We start from the raw sequence: 27,153 nt of genomic DNA on the forward strand, positions 1-27,153 counted from the left end.
ACCCACATGATAATTATATAATAATTATACATTTACTACCTGCGATTAGCAAACTGGGAATATTAGGTTAAAATTTATGGTAGTTTAGCTCATTTTGAATTAAATATTTATACATTTCTTGAATATTTGTTATAGAGTTGTCTCTAAGTTCACGTAGTGATGGCTCAAAAGGGCCACCACTTACGAGCTTTTCATGCCCGTGCCACCTTTGGGTGGCTTCATCTTCATCTTAACACATTCACATGAAAGACATCTCCCGTCACACAGGGTGCAGTTGCACCTCCACAGATCTCCAGTATCATCTATTGATACTGCTGATGGCTCAAAAGGGCCACCACTTACGAGCTTTTCATGCCCGTGCCACCTTTTGGGTGACTTAATCTTCATCAGTCAATCAATCAGTTCACGTATCTTTTCGTGAACTGATTGTGCGAATACTTAAGCTGACACTTTTAATTTGGTCAGGTCTACATCAGCAGGTCAGGTCATACATTAGTTGTCTCATTAGTCATACATTAGTCATATGTATGGTCATACATTAGTTGTCTCTAAATTCACATATCATTTCTCACTCCATAACGTAGTGAAGGAGAGTTTGCGAATACTTCAGCTGACACTTTAAATTTGGTCAGATCTACATCAGCATGTAATGAAAATTTCCAGAGCTACTTATAGCCGAGTATAAGTATAACAATAAGGACTTATAGGAGTCTTTTATTAGATTAGATGATTTTATTAGATGATCTATAGATGTATGACTCTTAGCAGCTAGTGTTTTTATCTACACTGTGTAATCTTTCATATAGAATAGGGTAGCAGCACATTGCTGTGTATATCTAAGCTTGTTAATAAAAAAAAATCAAAGCACGAAACATTTTATGCATGTACGACAATTTCTCTTCTTGTTGACGACTCCTGCAGAAGGCGGCGACGGTGACAGACAGACGTACACGTGAAGCAGTTCGCCCTAAATTAACAACACGTGAAGTGGTAACATTACTACCACCGTCACCAACAGTGAGATTAAACTGCAGCGCCAGCAGGAGTAAACCATCAGGCAACTTGCACGGGTACATAAAGAAGAGACACCAGCGCCCCCGAGCATCGCCAGTATGATTCACGAAGAGGACGACCCTAAGGAGTACCGTTGGGAGAGTGGATATGAGAAAACATGGTACAGTACCTTCATGTTACCTTCCTGAAGCAGTATTCTGTGATGCAACTGCAGTTCTTGGTGGTTTTTGGTCCATGTATTTCTGCAAGTCGTGTCCTTATAAGGTTTCAAAACTATTTTTAATTTTTGTCTACACTTTGTACTCTTAAAATGAATGAGAAAAAGTTTGAGCGTGTCTTACGCTTGTTTTGTGAAGATTTTTCAAGTGGGTAGTCCACCAGATCTGTGAACTATAGAGGGATCAAGAAATAAAATATATTTTACCTCGAGGCTACTATTACTGTTGGCTTCAAGGGGAACAGGAAGCCAGCAGCCTTTCAAAGAACACTTTATTTCATCATTGTAGGATTGGTGGTGTTAATGAGAGAGGTCTACATCCTTGACTTACAATCAAGGCTCGATCCCGGGGTGGTGCGCTCGATCCCTGGAGTGGTGCTGAAGGGAGCCGGTCGGCCGAGCGGACAGCACATGGGACTTGTGATCCTGTGGTCCTGGGTTCGATCCCAGGCGTCGGCGAGAAACAATGGGCAGAGTTTCTTTCACCCTATGCCCCTGTTACCTAGCAGTAAAATAGGTACCTGGGTGTTAGTCAGCTGTCATGGGCTGCTTCCTGGGGGGGGGGAGGCCTGGTCGCGGACCGGGCCGCGGGGACACTAAAAAAAAACAGAAATCATCTCAAGATAACCTCAAGATGGTAGACTTAAGTGAATCACGTTAATGGGTGGTGCGCTCGATCCCTGGGTGGTGCGCTCGATCCCTGGGCGGTGCGCTCGATCCCTGGGCGGTGCGCTCGATCCCTGGGTGGTGTGCTCGATTCCTGGGTGGTGTGCTCGATTCCTGGGTGGTGCGCTCGATCCCTGGGTGGTGTGCTCGATCCCTGGGTGGTGGGCTCGATCCCTGGGGTGGTGGGCTCGATCCCTGGGTGGTGGGCTCGATCCCTGGGTGGTGCGCTAGATCCCTGGGTGGTGCGCGATCCCTGGGTGGTGCTCGATCCATTGGTGGGGGCATGACATAGTTGAGCATATTTCCTTTCCCATGATGCCCCCGCTTTCCTAGCATGTAACAGATTCCCATGAGTTGAGCAACTGTTGTAGATTGTATTGATGGGCAAGATCAGTAGTTGACCTAGGGACACCCTGGTAAGCCTAAGTACAGGCTTCCCGTCCCTGACAACGGGAATTAAATTATTATCATGGCCTAGTATCCTGGAATTGTGGTTTCTTATAATTTAAAAATTGTAGTTTGTCAAATCTACAAACCTTCTCTAGCATACAACCCACAACTGTTGCTTAACTCCTGGGTACCTGTTTACTACAAGGTAAATAGAGATATCAGGTAAAAAGAAACATTATCTGGGGACTTAAATCCAGGACCTTTTAGCTATGACCACTGTGCCCCAAGATCCTTTAATATAGTGGATAGTGTAATTGCTAAAAAAGTATCCTGCTCAAAAGTTGATATAATATGCTGGATGGATACTTTGTTTTTTAAAAGTTGCAGTGAAATGAAAAAAAGAATTCTAGTCGAGCATATTCTCTGTACAGTACTAAATTGCAATGCCTAAAAAGAATTTATAATATTGTATTTTTATATTCAAAATTTAATTATTGAGCTGTCATTTTTGCCACTTGCAGAAATTATATACAGGTACCATATTCTTACTGAGCTGGTGCTAGAATAAAATCCTTTCCAATTGTATGTGAATCAGGTATTATCACTGGATATTTACCTTAGGAAAAACAAATTATTCTACTCAGAAAGGAATCTTTCATATTGACTTGAAGTCATTTTTTATTTCGACTAATTTTTATATCATACTTTTAAAGTTTGTGAGGGTACCACCTCTGGTGCCAATGTGGGGACCCATAGCCTCGGAGAAGAAAATAAAAAGTATTCAGAGGAGACCTTGTGGTTTCTCACTGAACACTAATATTATCTTCTCCTACCACCCCCATTCTTTTGTATGTACACATATATATTTACTTTATTTGTATACTTTTACTCATACTTTTATGTATACAATATTTTATCCTGTCATTAAAAATAAGACATAAAACTTGTGTGTAAAGCCTAAAGCCAATTGAGCTATATGGTGTGGCTATTTCCGGATCCAACTTGACTACTGACAACTCTGTCAGGCAGGTGTAATATACAGTACAGCAATACATCTCGGAGAAATTAAGCATCCTTGCTGGGTCATAATGTGTTGGTGGAGTCTCTAGCAAATAGGCTTCTTAATTCTGCCCCGAAATAGCTAATCAGAAGACCATACCATAAAATCAAAACTGTTCTAAGCTTTGGCTTGATAACAAGTAATTACCAATTACTGACTGGGCTGCCTAGTCTCGCCTGCCATTTGCCACTAGGTGACATTTTCAACTTGAAACAAGGAAAGCAGCTCCCAGGAGAAAGCTCACATGTGATTTGAATGAAAAGCAGCAGCCAGGAGAAAGGTAAATTCAAAGTGAGGGAACAGAAGCAGGTGAATGATCTGGGGCCAGATTCATGAAGCAATTATGCAAGTACTTACGAATGTGTACATCTTTCCTCAATCTTTGAGTTTTGGTTACATTTATTAAACAGTTTACAAGTATGAAAACTTCCCAATCAACTGTTATTGTTATAAACAGCCTCCTGGTGCTTCGGAGCTCATTAACTGTTTAATAATTGTAAACAAAGCCACCAAAAATTGAGAAAAGATGTACAGGTTCGTAAGTGCTTGCGTAACTACTTCCTGAATCTGACCCCTGATTAGGAAGAAGCTTATCACAAAATGCCCAAAGCCTTATTTCCATGTTCTCACATTTGGCTACTACATTATGTAAGGCGTATAAAACAAGGCAAAAAATTGAGAAACTTGTTTAACATTTTGCTATCCCTAACCCAAGTCTTTCAGAAAATCCTCCCCCCACCCTAAAAAAAATATATGTAATCCAATTATAAGAAGTAAGAAGTAATCCAGTAAGAAGCTTATGATGATAAAAGAAAAAACCCTTACTTAGCAAAGGTGAGATTTGATTTGTAACAGACCAGACCACATTAATGCCACTGAGGTGAGTGAACAGCTGACTATTCACGGCATGTGGCAAAACAACCACCTGTACTCCTGGACAAAACATAATGTTGTGATTGATGTGGTATAGGCTGATGTAGCTAAGAACATTGCAAAAATAAGTGTAACTGTTGGATCAGGTAGGCCATCTGGTAGTGGGTAAGAGCCATAGGAATGGCCTTACTATTTTTGTTGGGTAGGAGGGATAACATAGTCATTTCTGTGCTTGATTGTGTATTGTCCAGTGACCGATTCCTTCAGCTCATTGAACCTGCAGGGAGGGCTTCAAAATTGATAATGCATTGCAGTGCTGTATGATCAAGGGCACTGTACAAGGGCAAAGTGGGATCCCACATGAGGAGGCAACTGAATTTGAGCCCCAAAATATAGTTTGTGGCCACAAATAATGAAAAATAGCAATAGTCAGGTGCTGCAGAAGTTCTGATTTGGTTAAATAATCTAATAATTAATTATTTTGTTTTGAGATGGCCAGCACTGTATATACTGTACTTATTATATAGACTTTTGCACTTTCATTGCATTAAACACAAAGCTATAGTTTTGGTATAGAGTGCTCTACTGTATTACAGCTTCAGAGTTTCTAAAATTATTGTACATTATAATTCAAAATAAATATTCTTAAACAGGGAGGCTATTCAAGAAGACGATTCAGGTCGCTTGGAACCATCTGTCACGGAGATGATCCAAAGAGCAAAGCGGAGGAGACTTCTAGATCGAGAGGCCAGTGTGAGGCTAGGAATAATGCGTCATGTATATATTATCCTGGATCTGTCTCAAGCAATGTCAGAGCAGGACTTGAAGCCCACACGACATATCTGTACTCTAAAGGTATTTTTAATATTTATTATCATCAGGGGGGGGGAGGAGTTTTTTTTTTTTTATATACAATGTAACTGGGTTATATGAACCAACCTGACACTTGCTTACCATCGAACAGAGACCCCAACCACTTCCTGACAGAACAAACAGCCGACCTCGGTAGTCACATTCCCGCTATCGCCAATCGATCAGCAATGGACATATGAGTGCTTGCAATTATTTAGGCGATCACCCTGGTAAGTGTCTGATTCTGGGAGATGGGTTCAGTGTCACCTTTATTCAGGGGATACGGCTCACACCACCCAGTTGTCATGAGTACACACCCTCTCTTCAGCCGCCATGACTCCCCGCACTCTCCTTACTGTGAGATGATCTCTCAATCCCCATTAGTTATAGTTCACTATCACCCATGTTATAGCCGTGTCTCTCTCTCTCTCTAGCTAGGAAGCCTCACCAGGACAAGAGCAAAAGCCAGCTAACAAATATAACATTTAATACATAAGAACATACACAATATACATACGGGAATAGTTATAAAACAATGCAACCTCTTAACCTGCTACCAACTGATAACACACCAATATCGCCTTATGTCTCCAACCAATAACTGTATCAGGCTGCTCCTTAAACTTCAGCTTACAACTTTCTGCTCCCTTCACTGCTTTAGGCTGCAATACATGGCACATAAAATATTCACATATTTCCTACTATACAAAAAGCATCAATCTCTCATCTTGCCCTGCACCTTTCATGCCAAAACGCAATCAAGCACTCCCTTAAACATCAACGTGTAGATAAGATCCTCTGTTCCATTACTCGAAGTCCCCTAGTACAATCATCAATCTAGGTCCTCAAAATATCACATATAGTACTCCTGCAGTTCCTCTAATCAGCTGCACATGAAGTCCTCCTTGAATGTCAGTGAAGCTCCTCCACCAGCTTCACACAAGATATGTGTAGCTCCCCACACTCCTTGAAGTTTCACTATGTCACTGGAGTTCCACTCCTCAACTCGAAGTCCTGCACCACCTTGCAGTTCAGCTTATACTCCTCCTCTGGTACAAAGTTCTCTAACTAACATCTCCCACACAAAACTTTGCAGTTCTCCCACACAAAACTTTGCAGTTCTCCCACACAAAACTTTGCAGTTCTCCCACACAAACTTTTGCAGTTCTCCCACACAAACCTTTGCAGTTCTCCCACACAAACCTTTGCAGCTCTCCCACGCGAACGCTGCAGCTCTCCCACGCGAACGCTGCAGCTCTCCCACGCGAACGCTGCAGCTCTCCCACGCGAACGCTGCAGCACTCCCACGCGAACGCTGCAGCTCTCCCACGCGAACGCTGCAGCTCTCCCACGCGAACGCTGCAGCTCTCCCACGCGAACGCTGCAGCTCTCCCACGCGAACGCTGCAGCTCTCCCACGCAAACGCTGCAGCTCTCCCACGCGAACGCTGCAGCTCTCCCACGCGAATGCTGCAGCTCTCCCACGCGAACCTGCAAATCCATTGTCATGCCATAATTAATGTTTTCCTAACAAAACATAATTAAATGTATTCACAGAAAATAAAACTGCTTCATCCGACAGCTCTTTAAACACTAATGTATCACCTCGATGGTCCTCCCCCATCCTGGACGAGTCCACACTGGGAACATGTCTTGACATGACGCTGGGGCCGCCGCCCCGGCTGCGGCGCTGCGGCCCTCTGTCCTTCAGTCAACACTTGACCTTTGGCGAGGGAGGATGTACCACTCCTCCCTCCAGCATGTTTCTCAACTCAAACTCCTTATATTTGTTAACTAGCTCAATAAAAATGTATATCCTACATGCATAAATGCTTGCCATGATCGCTGTATACACAATCAAGCACAGGCAACCACTATAACAACTGCTACATGAGCTTACCACAGAATTCGTAGCTCAAGGGCGTTCAACTCGGCCCTCCAAGATGGCGTCCTCTAAGATTTCCAACAAAGTTTCTTTAAGACTGCCTCACAGCTCTTCTGCTCCTGACTTGAGTACACGGAGTCGCCCAGCAGGCTCCACAACAGAATCACCTGCTTGCTTCCTTCCTCTTGAAGAAGCAACACAATTAGAGTTCCACAAAGGGGCGACCGACACACACTTCCAGGACGCCTCTAATTTATCAAAATCACAGAGAAATGGTGTATGGAGTTCCCGTACAACTTTCTCACACTTGACATCATGTAGCCTTCACTTCAACATTATCACAGGGAACTATATTCTCCCTCTGCCCAGGAGATCAACAAAGTACAACCACCTCTGATGACTGCTGTAGCTCAAGTGAGGTCACGACATCCTGCTAGCTCCACTTCACGTCTCCAAAATATCTACATCTCCTTTCATGTCACTTATTTAAATGCTCATCCTCTGCTCATACATATTCTTAAATTATTCACTGACATTTATTATATATTAATATATATACATCTTTCCTATGACCTCTCAATCAGGTCCAGAAAGCAGAATAACTCTCACTGTGATAGACTCGTTCCACCAGGCTATATGGGGTCATAACATTATTTAGTATTGTGGATAGTAGTTTTGACACAAACTATTGTACAGCTTTAGTTATATCCCAGTACAGTATTGATAAATTATGGTTTTCAGTGTCTGGGGAAAACTCCTTTGCACATTGGCTTAAAGCTTCCACTCTATTGTTGCTAGGCTAAGTAGCTCTAGTTGTAGATTCTGTAACTATTTTCACACATCGTTGGGGTAGAGTGAACCCTAAGTTGTATTATATCTCTATGCTCCAGTATTTTTTTTATCTCGCTCCATCTCTTAGGACTGTATATACAATTTCAGGAACATACTCACTCTTCCCTTGTCCTTTACTCCTACTTTCTCTAATGATTTTGTTGGTTTGCCTTTTTGTACAGTTTCACAGGTTTGTCTATCTCTATCATCTTGTAGAAAAAAGAATTGATGTCTTTGTTCCTGGTCTCATTTAGACATTTCACTTCGTCAAGGTTTTGTTTGTGCAACTTAGTGTAGGCATTTAGGCATCGGTAAGTATGTGTGATATGTCTGGTTGTGGTATTCCTGTTTGGGTGAGGTGCCATATGGTGGCAGCCCATTTGGTAGTTAACCACAAGCCTTACATTTGGTGGTTATTGTTGCAAGGAAGGATTTGTGGGAACCGACCTGTGAGATTTATATTTACGTTAATTTATATATTTCGATAGCAATTGGTATGATAAGTGGACTGTATTTCTGCAATAATCTCACAAATCGATCCTTACACATTAGGGGGGGAGGTTTATATTAAATTTATATATATGCAGCCAATCAAACTACAGTATTAAACTACATATATTAGTATACATTGAGGACGTTCCTTATCTTATTGTACAGCAGGCTTAGTCCACCAGGTATAACTAGGATGTAGACACCAAATTATCCTCGTTTGAGGCTAGCTTCCATCACCCAGTAACTGATGTATCAAGTCTTGCTTCCTCTTCTTGTTCCTGTCAAAGGGTGCTAGCTGTAAAGCCAGAATCCTAATATATGACAGCTATATCAGAGAAAACACTGTATAATAGATAATAAGGACCAAGGCTTAATTACCTTTATTTAAGAGGCTGGTTTGCATTCTAACCAGTTCGCCCTTATCTACCTAACATTTAACTGGCCAGAAATGATTAGATAAACGGGTTTCGGTAGGACACTTCCCTTGATTATGTTGACAGTGTGTTGATGGTAGAACACTACTCTGATCTCCATCACACTTCGTCCAAGAGAAATTATACGAGCTGAATTTGCTCCACTGCGCCTCTGGTCTTGACAAACAATGGCTGACCTCTTCCTACTGACGCTCCTGGCTCTTTGTCCAGATATCAGTAGCTGATAGAATGGTCACATTTACTTTGATACTGATAATTAAGTTAATTCAAATAAGATGTTTTTATTATGGTAAAAGTCCAAAGACTAATGTATTTAAGAATAATTCTCACCATAATAGGTGGTGAATTTATAGTACTACGTGGCAATGATATCCCGTTTTCTATTGACGGAAAATTCCACTACAAGCTTCATTTTCTATGGGTAACTTGTTTATACAACACAGCAACAATATTATCTGCATGTTGAATGTAATATTAAATGGTGTCGGGTTTTCCAACAGGATTTCATAAGTGTGTATTTTTTATCTTTCTGGGGTTAATTTTAATCTGGAATGAGTATTCTCCAGTGGTCCCCTTACACCAATTCCCTGCTGGAATTGTTTGAACTGTTCCCTGTGGTGCCAGTGGTAGATTATCTTCCTGATTGTTACTAATCCTGGCCAAATGCCACAATAGATCTTACCTTGAAGGAGCAATCGAGTGTCCTGCTAATTAAACTTTTAATAAAAACTAAACTATCTCGTTTTTTTATATTTTTTCGGTGTGTATATTTAAATACTGAGGACTTATTTTTTCAGATTCTTGAGGCTTTTATTCGAGAATTTCATGAACAGAACCCCATCAGTCAACTGGGAATAATTACCACTCAGAATAAGTTAGCCAAGAGACACAGTGAGCTAAGCAATAACCCCCAACGGCATCTAGATGTGAGCTGCTTGTACTGTTTGTTCAATTTAACCAAAGCATGCAGTATTTCAGTTACTTTATTATAAAAATCCAAATGTCTCTAATATATCTTTAAGATTTGCCACTATTTAAACAAATTACTCTTCAGTTTTCCTTGCATAAATTCATTAAAATTAAAATTCCTTTAAATAATTAGAAATGTTCTTGGAATGCTCAGTCTGAGTATTGAAATATTTGTTTAAAAAAGAAATCTAGCGGAAAAGAAATATATATACAGTATAGTGTGCCTGTCTTATTGCATTATATCTGTCACTTGTTTACCACCAGTGTATCAAGAAACTACAAGAACTGCCTTGCAGAGGAGAACCTTCGCTACAAAATTCTCTGGAAGTGGCACTGTCATCTCTGCGTCACCTCCCACCACACACTTCTCGAGAGATTCTTATCATCTTTGCAGCTTTGACTTCCTGTGATCCAGGTGAAATTGGAGCTACTATACAAGTATGTGGAGTAAATTAATTTATTAATTTGGAGACTAGATAAGTTTTAATGTATGTACAGTACATTAGAGCATTAAACTATTATACACATTAGAGCATTAAACTATTATACAGTAGTAATTTATGGTGTATTTAATCGTAATTGCTTAACCCAGTTTTGTGTGTCCAAAATTTAATAACCTAATATATCCTAATCTAACCTAACCTTAAGCTAACTGAAATGAACTTACATGGCCTATACAGTGGTACCTCCATTTACGAATTTAATCCGTTCCCACAGACGGGTCGTAACTCAAAAATTTGAAACTTAAAACAAATTTGCTCATAATAATGTAAATTGAATTAATCAGTTGCGCACTCTCAAAAATATTAAATTCAAAATACATTTCATACATAATACACACACACATTTTGTACTATAGTATATACAAGTTATAGCTCACCTTTATTGATGACTCTTGTTGGTGTATGGAAGATGGTGAGGAAGGGTGGGGGGGAGGAGGAGAGGTGCTACTGTTTGGAAAGGGAGTCCCCTTACATTATAACATCAGGCAGTGATGGTACATCAGGTACCCCCACATCTGGGGGTACTCTCTCTCTCCTACATTTTGCCTGCATACCACTAGGTATGTGCAGGTTCTGGCTCACTGCTTGCTTTTCTCACTAAGAACCTTTCCATAGAGACTTGTTTTTCCTACATTTTAACATTTGTCTGTAGTGAGGCATCACTCATTGTAAAGGTGAAGGCAACGGCCTACTGCAGCTTGATTTGGGCGAATTGTTTCAACAAAACTTTGCATTCCTTCCCATACTGTACACCACTTCTTAAGTGTTGAGGAAGGGACTTTTTGTAGTGCCGCCGCCGCCTCCTGAAGAAATTTCCTCGGCTGTCTCTTGTTGCTGCCCCTTGTGAAGGGCTAGGAGTTCTTCGGTGGTCAGTTCTGTGCTCCTCCTCCAACTCGCAACACACAACACTATGAATGACACTTCTTTTTCAAAATTTCTCAAACCATCCCCTGCTTGCCGTAAACTCTTTTGTATCTGCATCACTCATTCTAGGGGGGGTTTTCTTTATAAGATCGTCATGCAAAAGCCTTGCTTTATCACAAATGATGGCCTCTGAAACGCTATCACCCGCTAACTCCTTGTTGTGCATCCAAATTAATATTAACTTTTCAACATAAAGTGTTTGTGTTCTGTGTTTCGTGATTATTGATATGCCTTTTGCCACTTCAGCACTCATAATGTTATTTTTCTTAACAAGAACGATGGATATCATTGGCATAAATTTGTTGTACTGCCTAGCTAGATTAACAACCCGCACACCATCTTCATGTTTAAGAAGATCTCTTGTTTTTCCTCTATGGCCATCCTCACATATGTTTTCTTAGGTCGAATCTTACCACTGACTTTCGTGGGACCCATGGCGGGATATATAATAATTACTTTTATGTATAAAAGCACAAAAAATAAAAGCACAAAACAATGAAATTCTTTACACAGAATTCAAGTGTGATTGTCACTAAGCGGGTGGTCTGGTAAACTGAAGCGGAGTCGCCAGTGCCACCAGGAACCACAGGTTCCATCGACCCATAAGTGTATTAACAAAGGCGCAAGTAGAGGCAAAGGTCGTAAGTCGAGTGAAATTTTTCCAACAAAATTCTTGAGGTTATCTTGAGATGATTTCGGGGCTTTAGTGTCCCCGCGGCCCGGTCCTCGACCAGGCCTCCACCCCCAGGAAGCAGCCCGTGACAGCTGACTAACTCCCAGGTACCTATTTCTGCTAGATAACAGGGGGCATTCAGGGTGAAAGAAACTTTGCCCATTTGTTTCTGCCTCGTGCGGGAATCGAACCCGCGCCACAGAATTACGAGTCCTGCGCGCTATCCACCAGGCTACGAGGCCCCCAAATTAGGGTCATAACTTGAAATATTTGTACATGGCTAAACATTAGAAGCAAAAATTGTACACCAACTGTTGGTGTACAATCCCAGATCCTTATCCTGATCTCTTTCATGTGCTATATATTCGTAATGACTTGGCATGTTCTCCTGATAATTCCCTCAATGCCAGGAACCATAACATGAGTTACATTCTGAGTGTCTTACATGAGAGACTTTCTGGTTAGCTGCCTTCCTTCAGGTAATGCTGAAGGAAGTAACCACCTAATGTACACCTGTACTGTGGAAACCTTCAGTAAAACAACTGGTTCCAGAACTTTCTCTTACATAGGATATTTTCTTGTGTTTTAGCTACAGATGATTTTATCGGTGCAAACAATAGAAAATCATTTTCATTATTTTACGTATCATTTTATATGTCACTTAAAAGTAAAATTGTGAGCATACACTGCTCAGTTACTGCCTATGGTGCTTGTCAAATGACAAATGACTGAGGTGCCTTAGGTTCCCAATCCTCTTGAAAAATTGTGAAAGCCATCCTGGGCCAGTGTGACTTCCCATCTCCTGACACAGTAGGGAGCTGTTATATATATGCCTTCAGCAGCCCATAACAGGAGGATAACACGTAAAAACCTCCTTTTAAGCAATACTTGGAATTGAATTCACTGCAACGTTTTGCTCTTCTTTTTGTAAAAGCCAATAACTAGTTGTGCAAACAGCAGCTCACCAACTCTCCTTACTTTTTGTGGGTCTACTCCCAAGAACAGATCTGTCAGCAAGGAACCCCCCTGTTATAATTAAGTGGCAGTAGATTCATCCTGAGACTGTCTTTAGTATAGTGAGCATATGCTTTATTAAATAGTTCAGGTGTGTGTAAATTCACTGTCGTCAGTACAAAGTGGGACTGTGTTCTCCTAAGGCTTCTGGGTCTCCACTATTCATCATGACATTTCTAGTTATGGCATTTGTCAGTGCATTCTTAAACTTAATCCTTTATCATGTAGAATGGCTCTGGTGGAACTTCTCCTCTTGGATTATAGTCTTAATGTCTCATTTCAGCTATTAGGCTGGATGTTGAATTCATCTACAGCTTCTTTCCAATATTGTGCTGTGCTCCTTTGAAATCTGAATGATCGCTGAGTACTATGTTGGATTTTATCTTATCGCTTTTTGGTGCCTCTGTTCTTCAAGTATCTGACCTTGCAGATGTGTTCCTTTTAGTGTTGGCTACTGCCAGCTGGGTCAATGAGCTGTATGTTATGTTGCATTGTCTTGGTTTTGTTTCGTATATCTTTGTTGACATCCATTCTGGTCCCTCTTTCCTATTGAAGAACGAGGAGTATGCCTCTCTTACGGTGCCATATTTTTTTTTGCAATCCCCTGTCCTGTAATGTGCCCTGCGACTGCTCTATCAATATCTTCATATTTCTCGGTTTTCACCATCTACTACAATCTGCTCAACCTATGGATTTCATCTTTGTTCCTATCTCGGCTTATATGCAGGTTGGTTAGGCTAGGCCATCCTGTGGTGTATTGCCAAGATAATGATCTGTAGAAGTTCATCGCCTTTTGAGGCTTTCTTCTCCACCATAACATTCAGTGAAATGTGGGATTACATTTTTTAGAAGATGAACAGCATATTGCCAAGACTGATTTTGTATGGAATCTACAACTGTCATCTGTAACGCATTTGACTTACTCATCCTGCTTGTCTTCTTATCATCAGGGATTGTATGTCTGCTTTGATAGGGCTGTGGTTTTCCCCTTGTTGCTTCCAGCATATGCAAGCTCTTCCATATTTACTTTATTATTATTATTATTATTATTATTATTATTATTATTAACTCTTACCTAATGGAGTGACTTTGAGTGGCCTAAGGTCAGAAATAAGGCACTGAGTTTAGATGAAATTTTGTTCTGAGCTAATCACTTGAATGCTCCTGTACCCTATTTCAAAAATTAATAAAGAAATGCAATGTGCCAGTAGCACAGGCACTCAGTATAGTGTGGAGGAAGAGTTTGGACATGGGGGAGATACCAGATGCGCTTAAAGCAGCAGACATAGCCCCTCTACACAAGGGAGGGAGCAAAGCATTGGCAAAGAATTATAGACCAGTTGCACTAATGTCCCACATGATAAAAGTATTTGAGAGAGTGATCAGGAGTCAGGTCACTAGTTTCATGGAGACTAATGACCTCCACAATCCAGGCCAACATGGATTTAGAGCAGGAAGATCATGCCTCTCACAGCTACTTGACCATTACGACAAAATCACTGAGGCATTAGAAGAAAAACAGAATGCAGATGTGGTATACAAGGATTTCACAAAGGCATTCGATAAATGTGAGCATGGAGTGATAGCACACAAAATGAGGTCAATGGGAATAACTGGTAAAGTAGGATGCTGGATACTCAGTTTTCTGTCGAACAGAATGCAAAGAGTAACAATCAACCATATAAAATCTAGTCCAAGTGCAGTTAAAAGCTCAGTACCTCAAGTTACAGTCCTTGCACCACTGCTTTTCCTTATTCTCATATCAGATATAGACTTAAATACAAGGCACAGCTTCGTATCATCTTTTGCAGATGACACAAAGATCATCATGAAAATTACCTCTGCTGAAGATAATGAAAAACTACAAGCAGATATTAATAAAGTTTTCAACTGGGCAGCAGAAAATAACATGTTTAACAGCGATAAATTCCAGGTTATCTTGAGATGATTTCGGGGCTTTTAGTGTCCCCGCAGCCCGGTCCTCGACCAGGCCTCCACCCCCAGGAAGCAGCCCATGACAGCTGACTAACACCCAGGTACCTATTTTACTGCTAGGTAACAAGGGCATAGGGTGAAAGAAACTCTGCCCATTGTTTCTCGCCGGCTCCTGGGATCGAACCCAGGACCACAGGATCACAAGTCCCGCGTGCTGTCCGCTCGGCCGACCGGCTCCCTCTGGAGTACCTGGCCGTATTCCGACCGAGTGCAGCCAGGTACTCCGATACGGTAAAAAATGAGAACCTTAAACATAATACAGGGTACAAAACGCAATAAAATTTGCTCATAGTAGGAAAGCAGTATGTAAAGGATTTGGGAATAATGATGTCTGACGACCTAAATTTTAGAGAGCATAACCAAGCAAATATTGTGGCATCCAGGAAAATGATTGGATGGATTACGAGAACTTTCAAATCCAGGGGTCCTATCACAATGGTTGTACTCTTCAAATCACATGTGCTGTCCCGTCTTGAGTACTGCTCAGTACTCGCTTCTCCATTCAGAGCAGGAGAGATTGCTGAAATAGAGGGAGTACAGAGAACATATACAGGATACATAAACGAGATAAAGCATCTAAATTATCGGGATCGTCCAAAAGCTCTCCGAATGTACTCGTTAAAAAGACGAAGGGAGAGATATCAAATAATATACACGTGGAAAATACTGGAGGGCCAGATCCCAAATCTGCACAGTAAAATAACAAAATACTGGAGTGAACGATGTGGAAGAAAATGCAGAATAGAACCAGTGAAGAGCAGGGGTGCTATAGGCACAATTAGAGAAAAATGTATAAACATCAGAGGTCCACGGTTGTTCAACATGCTCCTAGCGAGCATAAGAAATATTGCCGAAACAACCGTGGACATCTTCAAGAGGAAACTAGATAGTTTCCTCCAAGGAGTGCCGGACCAACCAGGCTGCGGTGGGTATGTGGGCCTGCGGGCCGCTGCAAGCAACAGCCTAGTGGACCAAACTCTCAAAAGTCAAGCCTGGCCTCGGGCCGGGCTTGGGGAGTAGAAAAACTCCCAGAACCCCATCAACAAGGTATCAACCCTCCTTTTGTCCTACCTTCCCTGTCATGTCTTCATAGGGTTAGTGGATTGACAGCAAGGCAAGCAAGGTGGCTAACTGCCTACTCCACCGATGGTGCCATCTGCTTCCAAGTGGCAGTAGCAGCCAATAAACTTGTTATTGGGCATTAAAGGACTAACAGAAGTAATACTTGAGTCTGTTGGATTTTCAAATACTGTTTTGAGTTTTGAGGGAAGAGGAATATACCTTCAGATGATCATTGAAGCCTGATGAGGGAATTCTCTAGTATCTACCTTGCTACTGTTATGGCATGGTAGGGCTATTTAAGAAATAATCTCTGCTGCTTTAGAAGATGGAAGGTTGCATTGGCCCAAACTGGATTTCACATGTCTGGGTAATTTGAAATAGTGCTCTAGGGAGCAACTGAGTGCATAAAGGACATTTATGGTCCATGTGTTATTTTAATTTTGTCAGCACATTAAACGTGATTGTCAACATTTCTTAATTGGAGAGAGAGACTTTGTTGTATTCAGTCGTTTGGCATATCAATGTCCTTCTACAACATGTGATGTTAGATCAGGTTCCAGTTGAGTTTTCATTGCTTTTTGAAATGTCATATTAGTATTTAAATAAATTTATAGTTTAAATCATTAACATATAATGACAGTCCCCCAACTTATGAATGGTATGCATTCCTAAATGGCATTCATTACCTTGAACCAGATTTCCTATAAGCTCAGTACTATAGTGTTGAAAGTGTTGATGGGGCACTGGTGCCCCATCAACACTTTCTCTTCTTATTAGCCATTATTAGGAGTTTTTCTTAGTATATATTTAAATAGTGCATCAGTAACACTTCACAATGTGGAAATTTAGAATTTTGTTTTTGATTGGGGAATGATGATGGGCCCTTTGTAAGACTGGACATTTGAAAGTCTGGGACTTTTGTCGAGTACTTAGAGTTTCTATCGGCCACTAATTTCTCAATTTCTTTACTTCCTACTTTCTTTTTCCAGAAAGTGAAGGATGCAAATATTCGAGTGTCAGTGGTAGGTCTTGCAGCAGAGCTACATGTTTGCAAAGACATCAGTAGAGACACTGGGGGTTCTTTCTCAGTGTGTATTAATGATCTCCACCTGAAGGAGTTGATTCATGACCACTTGGAGCCCCCACCTGCCTCTGTTAAAATGGATCATACACTCATCAAAGTTGGCTTCCCGCACCAGATTAATGCTGATGCTAAACCTGCTTTATGCATGTGGTAAGTGAAGCCAGTGGGAATAAGTAAATTATATATATACACATTTGTTTACTTTGAATTTCACAAATAAGTCTTAATGTTAATCATATTGTGGGAACTTTTGAAGGTGTGACATTCGAATAAATATGCTACGTTAGTGTTTAAAATACATTGTATTAACAAACCTATTTGGTTTTTCAATTGCTGTCATAGTGGAATATTCTACTGAAATTAAAGACAAATCAATTTACTTGTTCAGTACATTATGAATATTCTGCAGTATTGCTTGGAACAGTTAAAGCTGTATATGGTTCCTTCATAGCATAGCAGTGTCGTGTAAATAGACACACGCTAAGAGTAATGATATAATTTTGGTTATGTTTCAGTCACTTGGATGATTTACCGCCTCTCAACACTCGTGGCTATTACTGCCCCCAGTGCACAGCCAAGTACTGTGATCTTCCTGCTGAATGTCGGGTGTGTGGCCTCATGTTAGTTACAGCACCACATCTGGCACGATCATATAGGTAAGGAAACTTGCCTCTTATACTAATTATGGTATACTGTAAATTATTAAAATTAATGAGGTTCTGCATAACATTAACTAGACTATACTGGTGTCAAGTTCTCCAAAATTTTGTGGCCGATTGTCAGATAATCGGAAAATGTCACATAATATTGAAGTGGTGTGAACCTTTAATCTGTTGCATATTTGTTATAAATTTTTAAATAAATTATATACAGTATTTATAAACACAGTGCTATTAATTATTAATCAAATTAACATGCAAAAGTCTTAAAATATTTGAGTAATCTAGATCCTAAAAATTCTTGTTACAGACATCTCTTCCCACTGAAACACTTTGAGGAAATATCAGCAGTGGATATTTCAGCTAAGAGTTGCTATGGGTGCCAAAAGCTATTCACAGATTCTACAGCAGATAAAAAAGTAAGTTTTGTATATTAAATTAAATTAGTCACATGATTCTCACCAAGTAAAGCAAGTCATTATAACAAATAGTTATCACCAAAGATAACAATATTTCCATGCCTCCCATGTATAGTGAAGAGGCCTCATACTGTTACTTACCTACCTGAGTTTGAAGGTACTGTACTTTGTTTTGACCAATGGATCCCACTTTTCTAGCAGTCCATTGTCTAATGGAATAAATCCTGATCCCCTCTTTTTCTTTGCATACCTGCATTTAAAACTTTTGTGCTCCTTGAAGTTGGGACTCCACTTCTGTACTACTACTCGCATTGCTGTTCATGGCCTTCCCAACTCTTCCCTGCTCTCCAATGCTCAACCAGAATCAACATCTTGCCTTCTAGCATTTTTTTTTATTTTCTTAATTTGGGCCACGCAGCCGGGGAAGGGCACCACATAGACGGGGAGACTCCTCGACAACGGCAACACGAAGATGTCCACCTCTGCGGGCCCGAACGTCTGGCAGAGCCAACTGAAGGAGTCGGCGTCGACTGCCCAGTCTGTGGATGGGGGAATGAATCTTAGCAGGCCATCCGCCAGGACATTGGACATGCCCCACGAATATGAACTGCACTGATAGCTAGACCCTGAGAACTCGGCAGAAGAGTCGCCTAAAGCGACCAGCCGCAAAGAGGCGAGGACCGCAGAGACAATGAACCATTGGAGCACAGTCCGAATGGAGTTGGATCGTAGAGCCCCGAGCAAGCTGAATCTGACGTAGCACAAGCCACACTGCTGCAAATTCCCACACCGTCTTGTGAATCCGACGGAAGGACGGAGCCCACTACTCCTGGCCGACCTGGTGAGCACTGGTCACAAAGCCCCAGCTGAAAGAGGAGGCATCCTTGAACACATCGAAGCAGGGCTCCAGAAGGCGCCATGGCACCGATCCCTGAAAAGCCCAAAAAGGAAGCCGGTGACACAGCAGTTGACCCAAGGCATGCGGGAGACGAACCCAACGAGCGTGGTGGAAGGGATGGCCCTGAAAGAACCAGAGCAGATGGCACAACCAAACCCGACCCAGTGGGTAAACAATCAGTGAAGTTCAGACTTCCGCACAGCTGCTCAAGCAACCGGTGAGTGACCCAGGAAACCCCCCCATGAAACAGATGATGGCGAGACCGAGGGAGCCGGTCGGCCGAGCGGACAGCACGCTGGACTGTGATCCTGTGGTCCCAGGTTCGATCCTGGGCGCCGGCGAGAAACAATGGGCAGAGTTTCTTTCACCCTATGCCCCTGTTACCTAGCAGTAAAATAGGTACCTGGGTGTTAGTCAGCTGTCACGGGCTGCTTCCTGGAGGTGGATGCCTGGTCGAGGACCGGGCCGCGGGGACACTAAAAGCCCCGAAATCATCTCAAGATAACCTCAAGAGACTGCAGCCAGAACAATGCCGCCTGAGGGAGAGACAAGGACGCTGTCCAGGAATCCCAGACAAGGCCCAGCCAAGTCCGAACCTGAGACAGGACCAGATGGGACTTCGTCCAGTTCACCAGGAACCTGAGACAGGACCAGATGGGACTTCGTCCAGTTCACCAGGAACCTGAACCTGCCAAGCTGGGAAAGAACCAAACCTGTGGCGAGCAGACATGCGGATTGACTGGGACAAATCAACCAGTTGTTGAGGTAGGCTAAAACCTTAATACCTAGGAGACGCAGGCAGGCAACCACGACCTGGGGGAAGACGCATGAAAACGCGAGATGCCAGATTTAGCCCGAAAGAAAGGCAACAAAAGTGGTAAACCTGATGCCCCACCACGAAACCTAACCAGTCTCTGAACCCCGAATGAATAGGAATGTGCCAATACATATCCCGAAGGTCCAGAGATGCCATCTAAGAACCCGGTTCCAAGAGAAGCCAGACCTAGGGACAGGTCCAGAATGAAGCCAATTCAGATGAGACAAGTCTAGAATGAATCTCGGATCCGCTCAGTGTTGTTTCAGCACTGGAAAAGGGAGAAACTCACCTGAGGGACGAGGTCATTTCGACCACGCCCAAGTGCACCCACTCCAAAAAGTCCCGGCGAAGTGACGGGGAAGAAACAGAATAGGTGCAAATAGCTTAAGCAATGCCACTGACGCCCTGGCTGCCGAGGTCAATACGGCAGACAACTCCTCTACATCCTTCCCAAGCCAGTCCAAGGACTGCTCGAGAAGGGAAATGAAGTGAAGGACCGAAGCCAAATGCCCACGAGCATGAAGATCCTCTGCAGCCAAGGTAGCCAAAAGGGAAGGGACCTGGACATACAACTGAAGCACACTAACCTCACGAGGAAGCACAGGGGCGTACAAGCACACATTAAGATGCTCAAATGGGCCAATGAAGTACACCTGTTAAACCGTAGTGAGCTCCCACTACTCAAGCGTGCAGGAAAGACTGAACGTATGCCACACACCCAACTTAAAGAAAGGGCAGTCCGCAAACCAGGAAGACACCAGCACCTCATAACATACCTAATACAGTGAAGAAGACCCAAACTCAAGAGACTGGGTCAGGCACCGAGGCAGAAGCTGGGTCTCACAGGAGGTACTCACCAAGGGCCTCCCGAACCTCTGCAGGGAAAATTCGAGAGGTCGAAAACCTCAGGAAGAACGTAGCCGTGGAACCCAAAGGGAACCTGGGGAAGGTGGGGGGAAGAAGCCGGCCCCATGTCAAATTCGCACAATGGGGTACGAAAACCCTGAACCTTGCAACAGCTACCCTGTCCAGAAGAAGGCAGGCAGGCAGGGTCAAAAGGGGGGACCAAGCGCCCCAGGCTGCTTACCCCCCGGCCCCGGAATCCACCAAACTAGGATCTGGGACAGAGCCATCCTCAACGCTCTCCATCCTTGAAGAAAAGGTGAATCCGCAGAAAAGAGGATCCAAGAAAGGGACCTGCTGGAAGGACCCCAGGAGCCTTGGCAGGAGAAACCGGCTTAAATGCCTCCGTCCCTGCCTCGAATGGGGCAACACGAGCGTAGCAGATTTTGAAAGAGAAATTAACAATATGCCCATGCACTCAGCCCTGGGTCCAGACTCATGGAGTTCAATTTTTATAAAAAAAATGCAAAGTGCCAGTAGCACAGTCACTCAGTATAGTGTGGAGGAAGAGAGTGGATACGGGAAGATACCAGGTGCGCTGAAAGCAGCAGACACTCTCCATGGTGTATAACAAATCACTGGTAACAGGTGAACTGCCAGAAATTTGGAAGGCGGCAAACGTAGTCCCGATATACAAGAAGGGGGATAGACAGGAGGCACTGAACTACAGGCCAGTGTCTCTAACTTGCATACCATGTAAGCTAATGGAGAAAATTGTGCGAAAAAAGCTAGTTGAACACCTGGAGCGAAGGAACTTTGTGTCACAACACCTACATGGTTTCAGGGATGCCAAGTCATGCCTCACAGGAGTAATTGAATTCTACGATCAGGCAACAAGAATCAGACAAGAAAGAGAGGGTGGGCAGACTGCATATTTTTGGATTGCCAGAAAGCTTTTGACACAGTGCCACACCAGAGACTAGTGCAAAAGCTGGAGATGCAGGCAGGAGTGAAAGGGAAGGTACTCCATTGGATTAGGGAATACCTAAGTAACAGAAGGCAGCGAGTCACTGTGCGGGGTGAGGCTCAGATTGGCGAGACGTCACCAGTGGGGTCCCGCAGGGCTCAGTTTCCGTTTCATTCGACCCATACTGTTTCTTATATATGTAAATGATCTTCCAGATGGTATAGAATCATTCCTCTCATTGTTTGCTGATGATGCAAAAATTATGAGGAGGATTAAGACGGAGGAAGAAAGTATGAGACTACAAGATGACCTAGACAGACTGCATGAATTGTCTAACAAATGGCTACTAAAGTTCAACCTGAGTAAATGTAAGGTAATGAAACTAGGTAGTGGAAACAGGAGGCCAGACACAAGATATAGGATGGGAGAGGAAGTTTTTCATAAAACAGACAGAGAGAAGGATCTAGGAGTTGATATCACACCAACCCTGTCTCCTAAAGCCCACATCAGAAGAATAACATCTGCGGCATATGCAAGGCTCGCTAACATCAGAACTGCTTTCAGGAACCTGTGTAAGGAATCATTCAGAACCTTGTATACCACATATGTAAGACCAATCCTGGAGTATGCAGCCCCAGCATGGAGCCTGTACCTGGTCAAGCACAAGGCAAAGCTTGAAAAAGTTCAGAGATATGCCACTAGGGTAGTCCCAGAACTAAGAGGCATGAGTTACGAGGAAAGGCTGCGAGAAATGCACCTCACGATACTAGAAGACGAAAGAGTAAGGGGAGACATGATTACTACCTACAAAATTCTCGGAGGAATTGACAGGGTAGATAAAGATACTATTTAACACGGGTGGTACACAAACAAGGGGACACAGGTGGAAACTGAGTACAGTACTCAAATGAGCCACAGGGACGTTAAATTTTTTTTTTTCAGTGTCGTTCAGTTTTCAGAGTAGTTAACAGATGGAATGCATTAGGTAGTGATGTGGAGGCTGACTCCATACGATGTTTCAAATGTAGATATGATAGAGCCTCAGGAATCTGTACATCAGTTGATTGACAGTTGAGAGGCGGGACCAAAGAGCCAGAGCTCAACTCCCGCAAGCACAATTATGTGAGTACATAGCCCCTCTACACAAGGAAGGGAGCAAAGCATTGGCAAAGAATTATAGACCAGTTGCACTAATGTCCCACATAATAAAAGTATTTGAGAGAGTGATCATGAGTCAGGTCACTAGATTCATGGAAACCAGTGACATCCACAATCCAGGCCAACATGGATTTAGAGCAGGAAGATCATGCCTCTCCCAGCTACTTGACCATTATGACAAAATCACTAAGGCATTAGAAGAAAAACAGAATGCAGATATTGTATATACAGACTTTGGAAAGGCATTCGACAAATGTGACCATGGAGTGATAGTACACAAAATGAGGTCAATGGGAATAACTGGTAAAGAAGACGCTGGATACTCAATTTCCTGTCGAACAGAACACAAAGAGTAACAGTCAATCAAATAAAATTGAGTCCAAGCGCAGTTAAAACCTCTGTAACTCAAGGTACAGTCCTTGCACCACAGCTGTTCCTTATTCTCATATCAGATATAGACAAAAATACAAGTCACAGCTTCGTATCATCCTTTGCAGATGACACAAAAATCAGCATGAAAATTACCTCTGCTGAAGACATTGAAAAACTATAAGCAGATATCAACAAAGTTTTTGATTGGGCAGCAGAAAATAACATGATGTTTAACAGTGATAAATTCCAGGTACTCAAGTATGGCAAAAATGAGGATCTGAAACAAAGTACAGGGTACAAAACCAGGCAGTAAGCAGCCTAGCAGGGGCAGAACCCAAGGAACTTGTGGAAGGTGGCTCCAAGCCCCAAAGGCAGTACTTACAGGACACCTAGGGAAGGGAACCCTAGGCGCATGCAGCCCGAGTACTGGAGACTCACTCCCGGCTCACGCACCACCTAGAAGACAGACACCACAACTCTAGGTACAGTGCTAAAACAACTACTGGAGCCGGAGCACACAACCGGTGCCTATAGTATCAGCCGAAGAACTGATGGGTGGATAGCCGGCATGGGAGGTCTGGGGCTCCCCCTGCCCCCTCCCGGGGAGGGGGGGAGCTGTGCAGAGAGTGGCGCGGTGACGTGTGACGTCATACTAGTTTGCTTGTTTTTGTTGGAGAGTTCTATCCACTAGTTCGGCTTTTGATAGCAATTTTAACCAGAATAGGGGTTTGGTTTGGAATGCTTACCTTTCTGGATGCTTGACCCGGTCGATAGCAGACATAGAATGCTTCCAATCGCACGGGGGTTTCTATAGGCCATTGCTCCCCTTGCTTTTCTGAGGGGGCCAGGTTCTGGCCATGGTCCCCTGTAGGCCCTAGAACTCCATACACATGACTGATGCCAAAGTCTGACATTAGCATATCAGCCTGGTAAAGCTCCGGGGAGCATCTGGGTCTCACCCAGAAAATGGCGTTTCATTACATTCAACGCTGGGTTTTTTTCTTGTTGGCATTAGCCTCTAGGGGTAAGGTTAGGGTGCTTCATGCTCTCCTCCGGCACAAGGGTTTCTGCTCTTGTGGTCGTGGTCATAGGTTTGTTCGGTTGCAGCCATCTTCTTCTTTTCCCGGGTCGTCTGTAGGGTCCTTTGGTTTTGCCGGGTGTCTTGATTTTGTCTTCAGGCGCGTGGCGTCCGCCTCCCTGGTCCTTCCCTCTTTTCCTTTTCTTTGGTGAGATAGCTCTGGGGAACCAATGGGGCTTCCCCCAGAAAATCGGCATTGAATGTAATGAAACACCATTTTCTGGGCGAGTCCTGGAGGCTCCCCAGCAATTCTCCCTCCCTCTGGTCGGTGGTGTTTTTCGCTTATTTTAACATCCCGCTTAAGAATTGGTGGGTGGATTTCCGGAGCGAGGGTCTGGGGCTTCTCCTTCCCCCTCCCGGGAAGGAGACGGATTGTGCAGACAGCGGAGCGGCAGCGTGATGACTTCATGCTCGTTTGCTAATTTTCGTTTGAGGAGTTCTGTCCACTCGTTCTGCTTTTGGTAGCAATTTTTTGCCATAATGGGGGTTTGTTTTAGAGCGCCTACCTTTCTGGGTGCCAGACCGAATCAATGGCAGACATTGAATGCTCCCAACCACACGGGAGTTTCTATAGGACGTTGCTCCTCGCGTCTCTCTGAGGGGTCAGGTTCTGGCTCGTGGTCCTAGGTTGGCAAGAACTCCATGCACTTTAATGACAGAAAGTTATACATATCCATATCAGCCTGGATGGCTCTGGTGAGCCTCCGGGACTCACCCAGAAAATGGCGTTTCATTACATTCAACGCTGGTTTTTTCATTAATTTGGTATGTTAGGATCAGTGTGCATTTATTACAGAGTATTTACGGTTGAGTTAAGGAAATGATCTTTCCATCCACCAAAGGAAACTGGTACTATATTTAAATGTCGTGAGATATGTATGCCAATTGTTAAAGTTCACTTTATTGATATTTTTCATTGGGAATCTCTTATGCTCACAACACCATACATTGAAGAGCGAAGATGCATTAAGCTCTAACAGTAGCGTACAAATTCATGACACATCTTCACCTGCTTTCAAGTAACTTAAGAATTAATGGTAATAAAAGTAGGTTTAAAAATGCAGTCAGTATGTGTGTGTGTGTGTGTGAAAGTATTGGAATTGTGAAAGATTTCATTCCCCCCTCATCCCTTAATGTTATTTTTAAATACTGTGTGTGTGTTAAAGATGCTTATAATTATTTTCTCTTCAACAGGTTTATGTGTGTCGAACATGCAGACAAGTTTTTTGTTTCAATTGCGACATTTTCCTCCATGAAACGGTTCACTCCTGCCCAGGATGTGCTTCTAATCCTACAATTTCCCAATACAATACGAGCTAGGAGCCTGTGTATTGACCCTTGTACACATTGCACGTTTGATATACTGTATTCACAATAAAGTTATCATTTTGAATATTTTCCTATAAACAAGAAAGTAGGTAAGAAAAACAAAATAGCATGTTGAAAATTTATGTCAAATTGTGTTAGAAACCAACTTGTCCAAAGAACTAAATTTTCTGAATGTTCAAAATCATAGAACTAAAAATTAATGATGAGCAAACCACACTTCAGAATATGGAGAAACGACAACGTTCCGATCCGTCCTGGACCATTATGAAGTCGTGTGAATCACACGACTTGATAATGGTCCAGGACAGACCCAAGCATCATCATTTTTCCAATTTCTGGCGTGTGGTTTGGTCATCATATCTTCAGCCACATTATTGCGACTCAGTGTCTGCAAATAAGAAATTATATAGTTTGACAAATGGTATTTACTTTTGATAAATACTGGTATTTAATTCACAAAACTGCCTTGATGTGGGATCAAGGTTACCCAGTACTTTATCAATAATTTAAAATTTAGATGGAAATGGTGAAGTAAAAATTGGTTGTACTCTGCTCAAGTCATTGGCCATCCCTCTTTATGTTAATTTGGGAATAGTATATATAAAAAAATACACTGAATTTTTTGTTTTCCTATACATGCTTTTAAGTGTTGGTTTTTGTGCAGGCAAAGGAATAGAGTTTTGATCCAACAATATATTGGCATATATGGTCAGGTAATAGATGGTTTGGTTTTGGAGTCATTTCTTATGTGTGTGATCATTTTTATTTGCATATATTCTTATTTTTAGTTTGGACAGTGCACAGCCATTTTGTTTATTTGTAGTGAAATTATCATCTAGAATTTGAGAAATAATTTTAAGTGTTGCTTTTTGAACTGTGATAAAGATGTTATGGTTTAGGAACATTAATGTTTACCCATAATTACAAATCATTATTTAAGAACTGTTCTGTATGTTTCACTCAATTTTGTGTTTTAAAAAGTTATATATTACCATATATGTTTTATCACATATCATCTGTATTTCCATTTTTCATTTTCTTTGGTGAGGTGATAGATCATAGGTGATCAGCACGAAAAGGGTGCCTGACCTTTCATGTCATACCCTACAGTCTAATGGAGGCACCACAACTTGTGATCAAGTACAATTAGGTTTGCCTCATTTCTCATGAGTTGCCATTTGCAGTACGACCCCTTATTACTCCTTCAAACTGCTGCCACTCAGTCTGGTTTCCTACCTTTCTCCACTTTCTCACATATTCGTCTGCCATGTCCTGTGATCTACCTGATCTTCCTCTCACCTTACACACAACTTCACTCTAATACGGGTACTTTCTTCCCTAGCCTGTCTTCATTCTTTTGATCATCATGCCCAAACCATCTGTGTTACATTGCTCAATACTGTACTGTTACTGTGGAGGTATGTGCAGGCATTAGAAAGAACGAGAGGACTTTAATATATATTTGTATAAATGTTTCTTTATATTTAGTTTTTTATTATCATGACCATAGTAATATTTTTCCATTTCAACAAAACACTACTTGCCCTATAACTACTGTGTATGTGTACTGTGTATGAAAATATATTACACATTGGAGGCAAGTCATTTTGGGTTCATAATTTTCAGTATTGAATATTACATTGTATTATACTGTAATTGTTGCTGCTGGTATTTAT

At 42.3% G+C, this 27,153-nt stretch overlaps 1 protein-coding gene across 1 annotated transcript; it reads left to right on the plus strand.

Moving 5' to 3' along the window:
* The first annotated feature begins 889 nt into the window (after positions 1–889).
* Positions 890–26,960, plus strand: Ssl1 (general transcription factor IIH subunit 2 Ssl1). Its single transcript, XM_045754115.2, has 8 exons — positions 890–1,174; positions 4,874–5,075; positions 9,511–9,639; positions 9,947–10,120; positions 16,843–17,087; positions 17,453–17,593; positions 17,907–18,015; positions 25,343–26,960. Exons 1-8 carry the CDS (start codon positions 1,113–1,115, stop codon positions 25,466–25,468), a joined length of 1,188 nt encoding a protein of 395 aa, XP_045610071.1. The 5' UTR covers positions 890–1,112; the 3' UTR covers positions 25,469–26,960.
* The last annotated feature ends 193 nt before the right edge of the window (positions 26,961–27,153 follow it).

This window comes from Procambarus clarkii, chromosome 30, assembly GCF_040958095.1.
Source record: "Procambarus clarkii isolate CNS0578487 chromosome 30, FALCON_Pclarkii_2.0, whole genome shotgun sequence".
In the NCBI taxonomy this organism is placed as follows: domain Eukaryota; kingdom Metazoa; phylum Arthropoda; class Malacostraca; order Decapoda; family Cambaridae; genus Procambarus; species Procambarus clarkii.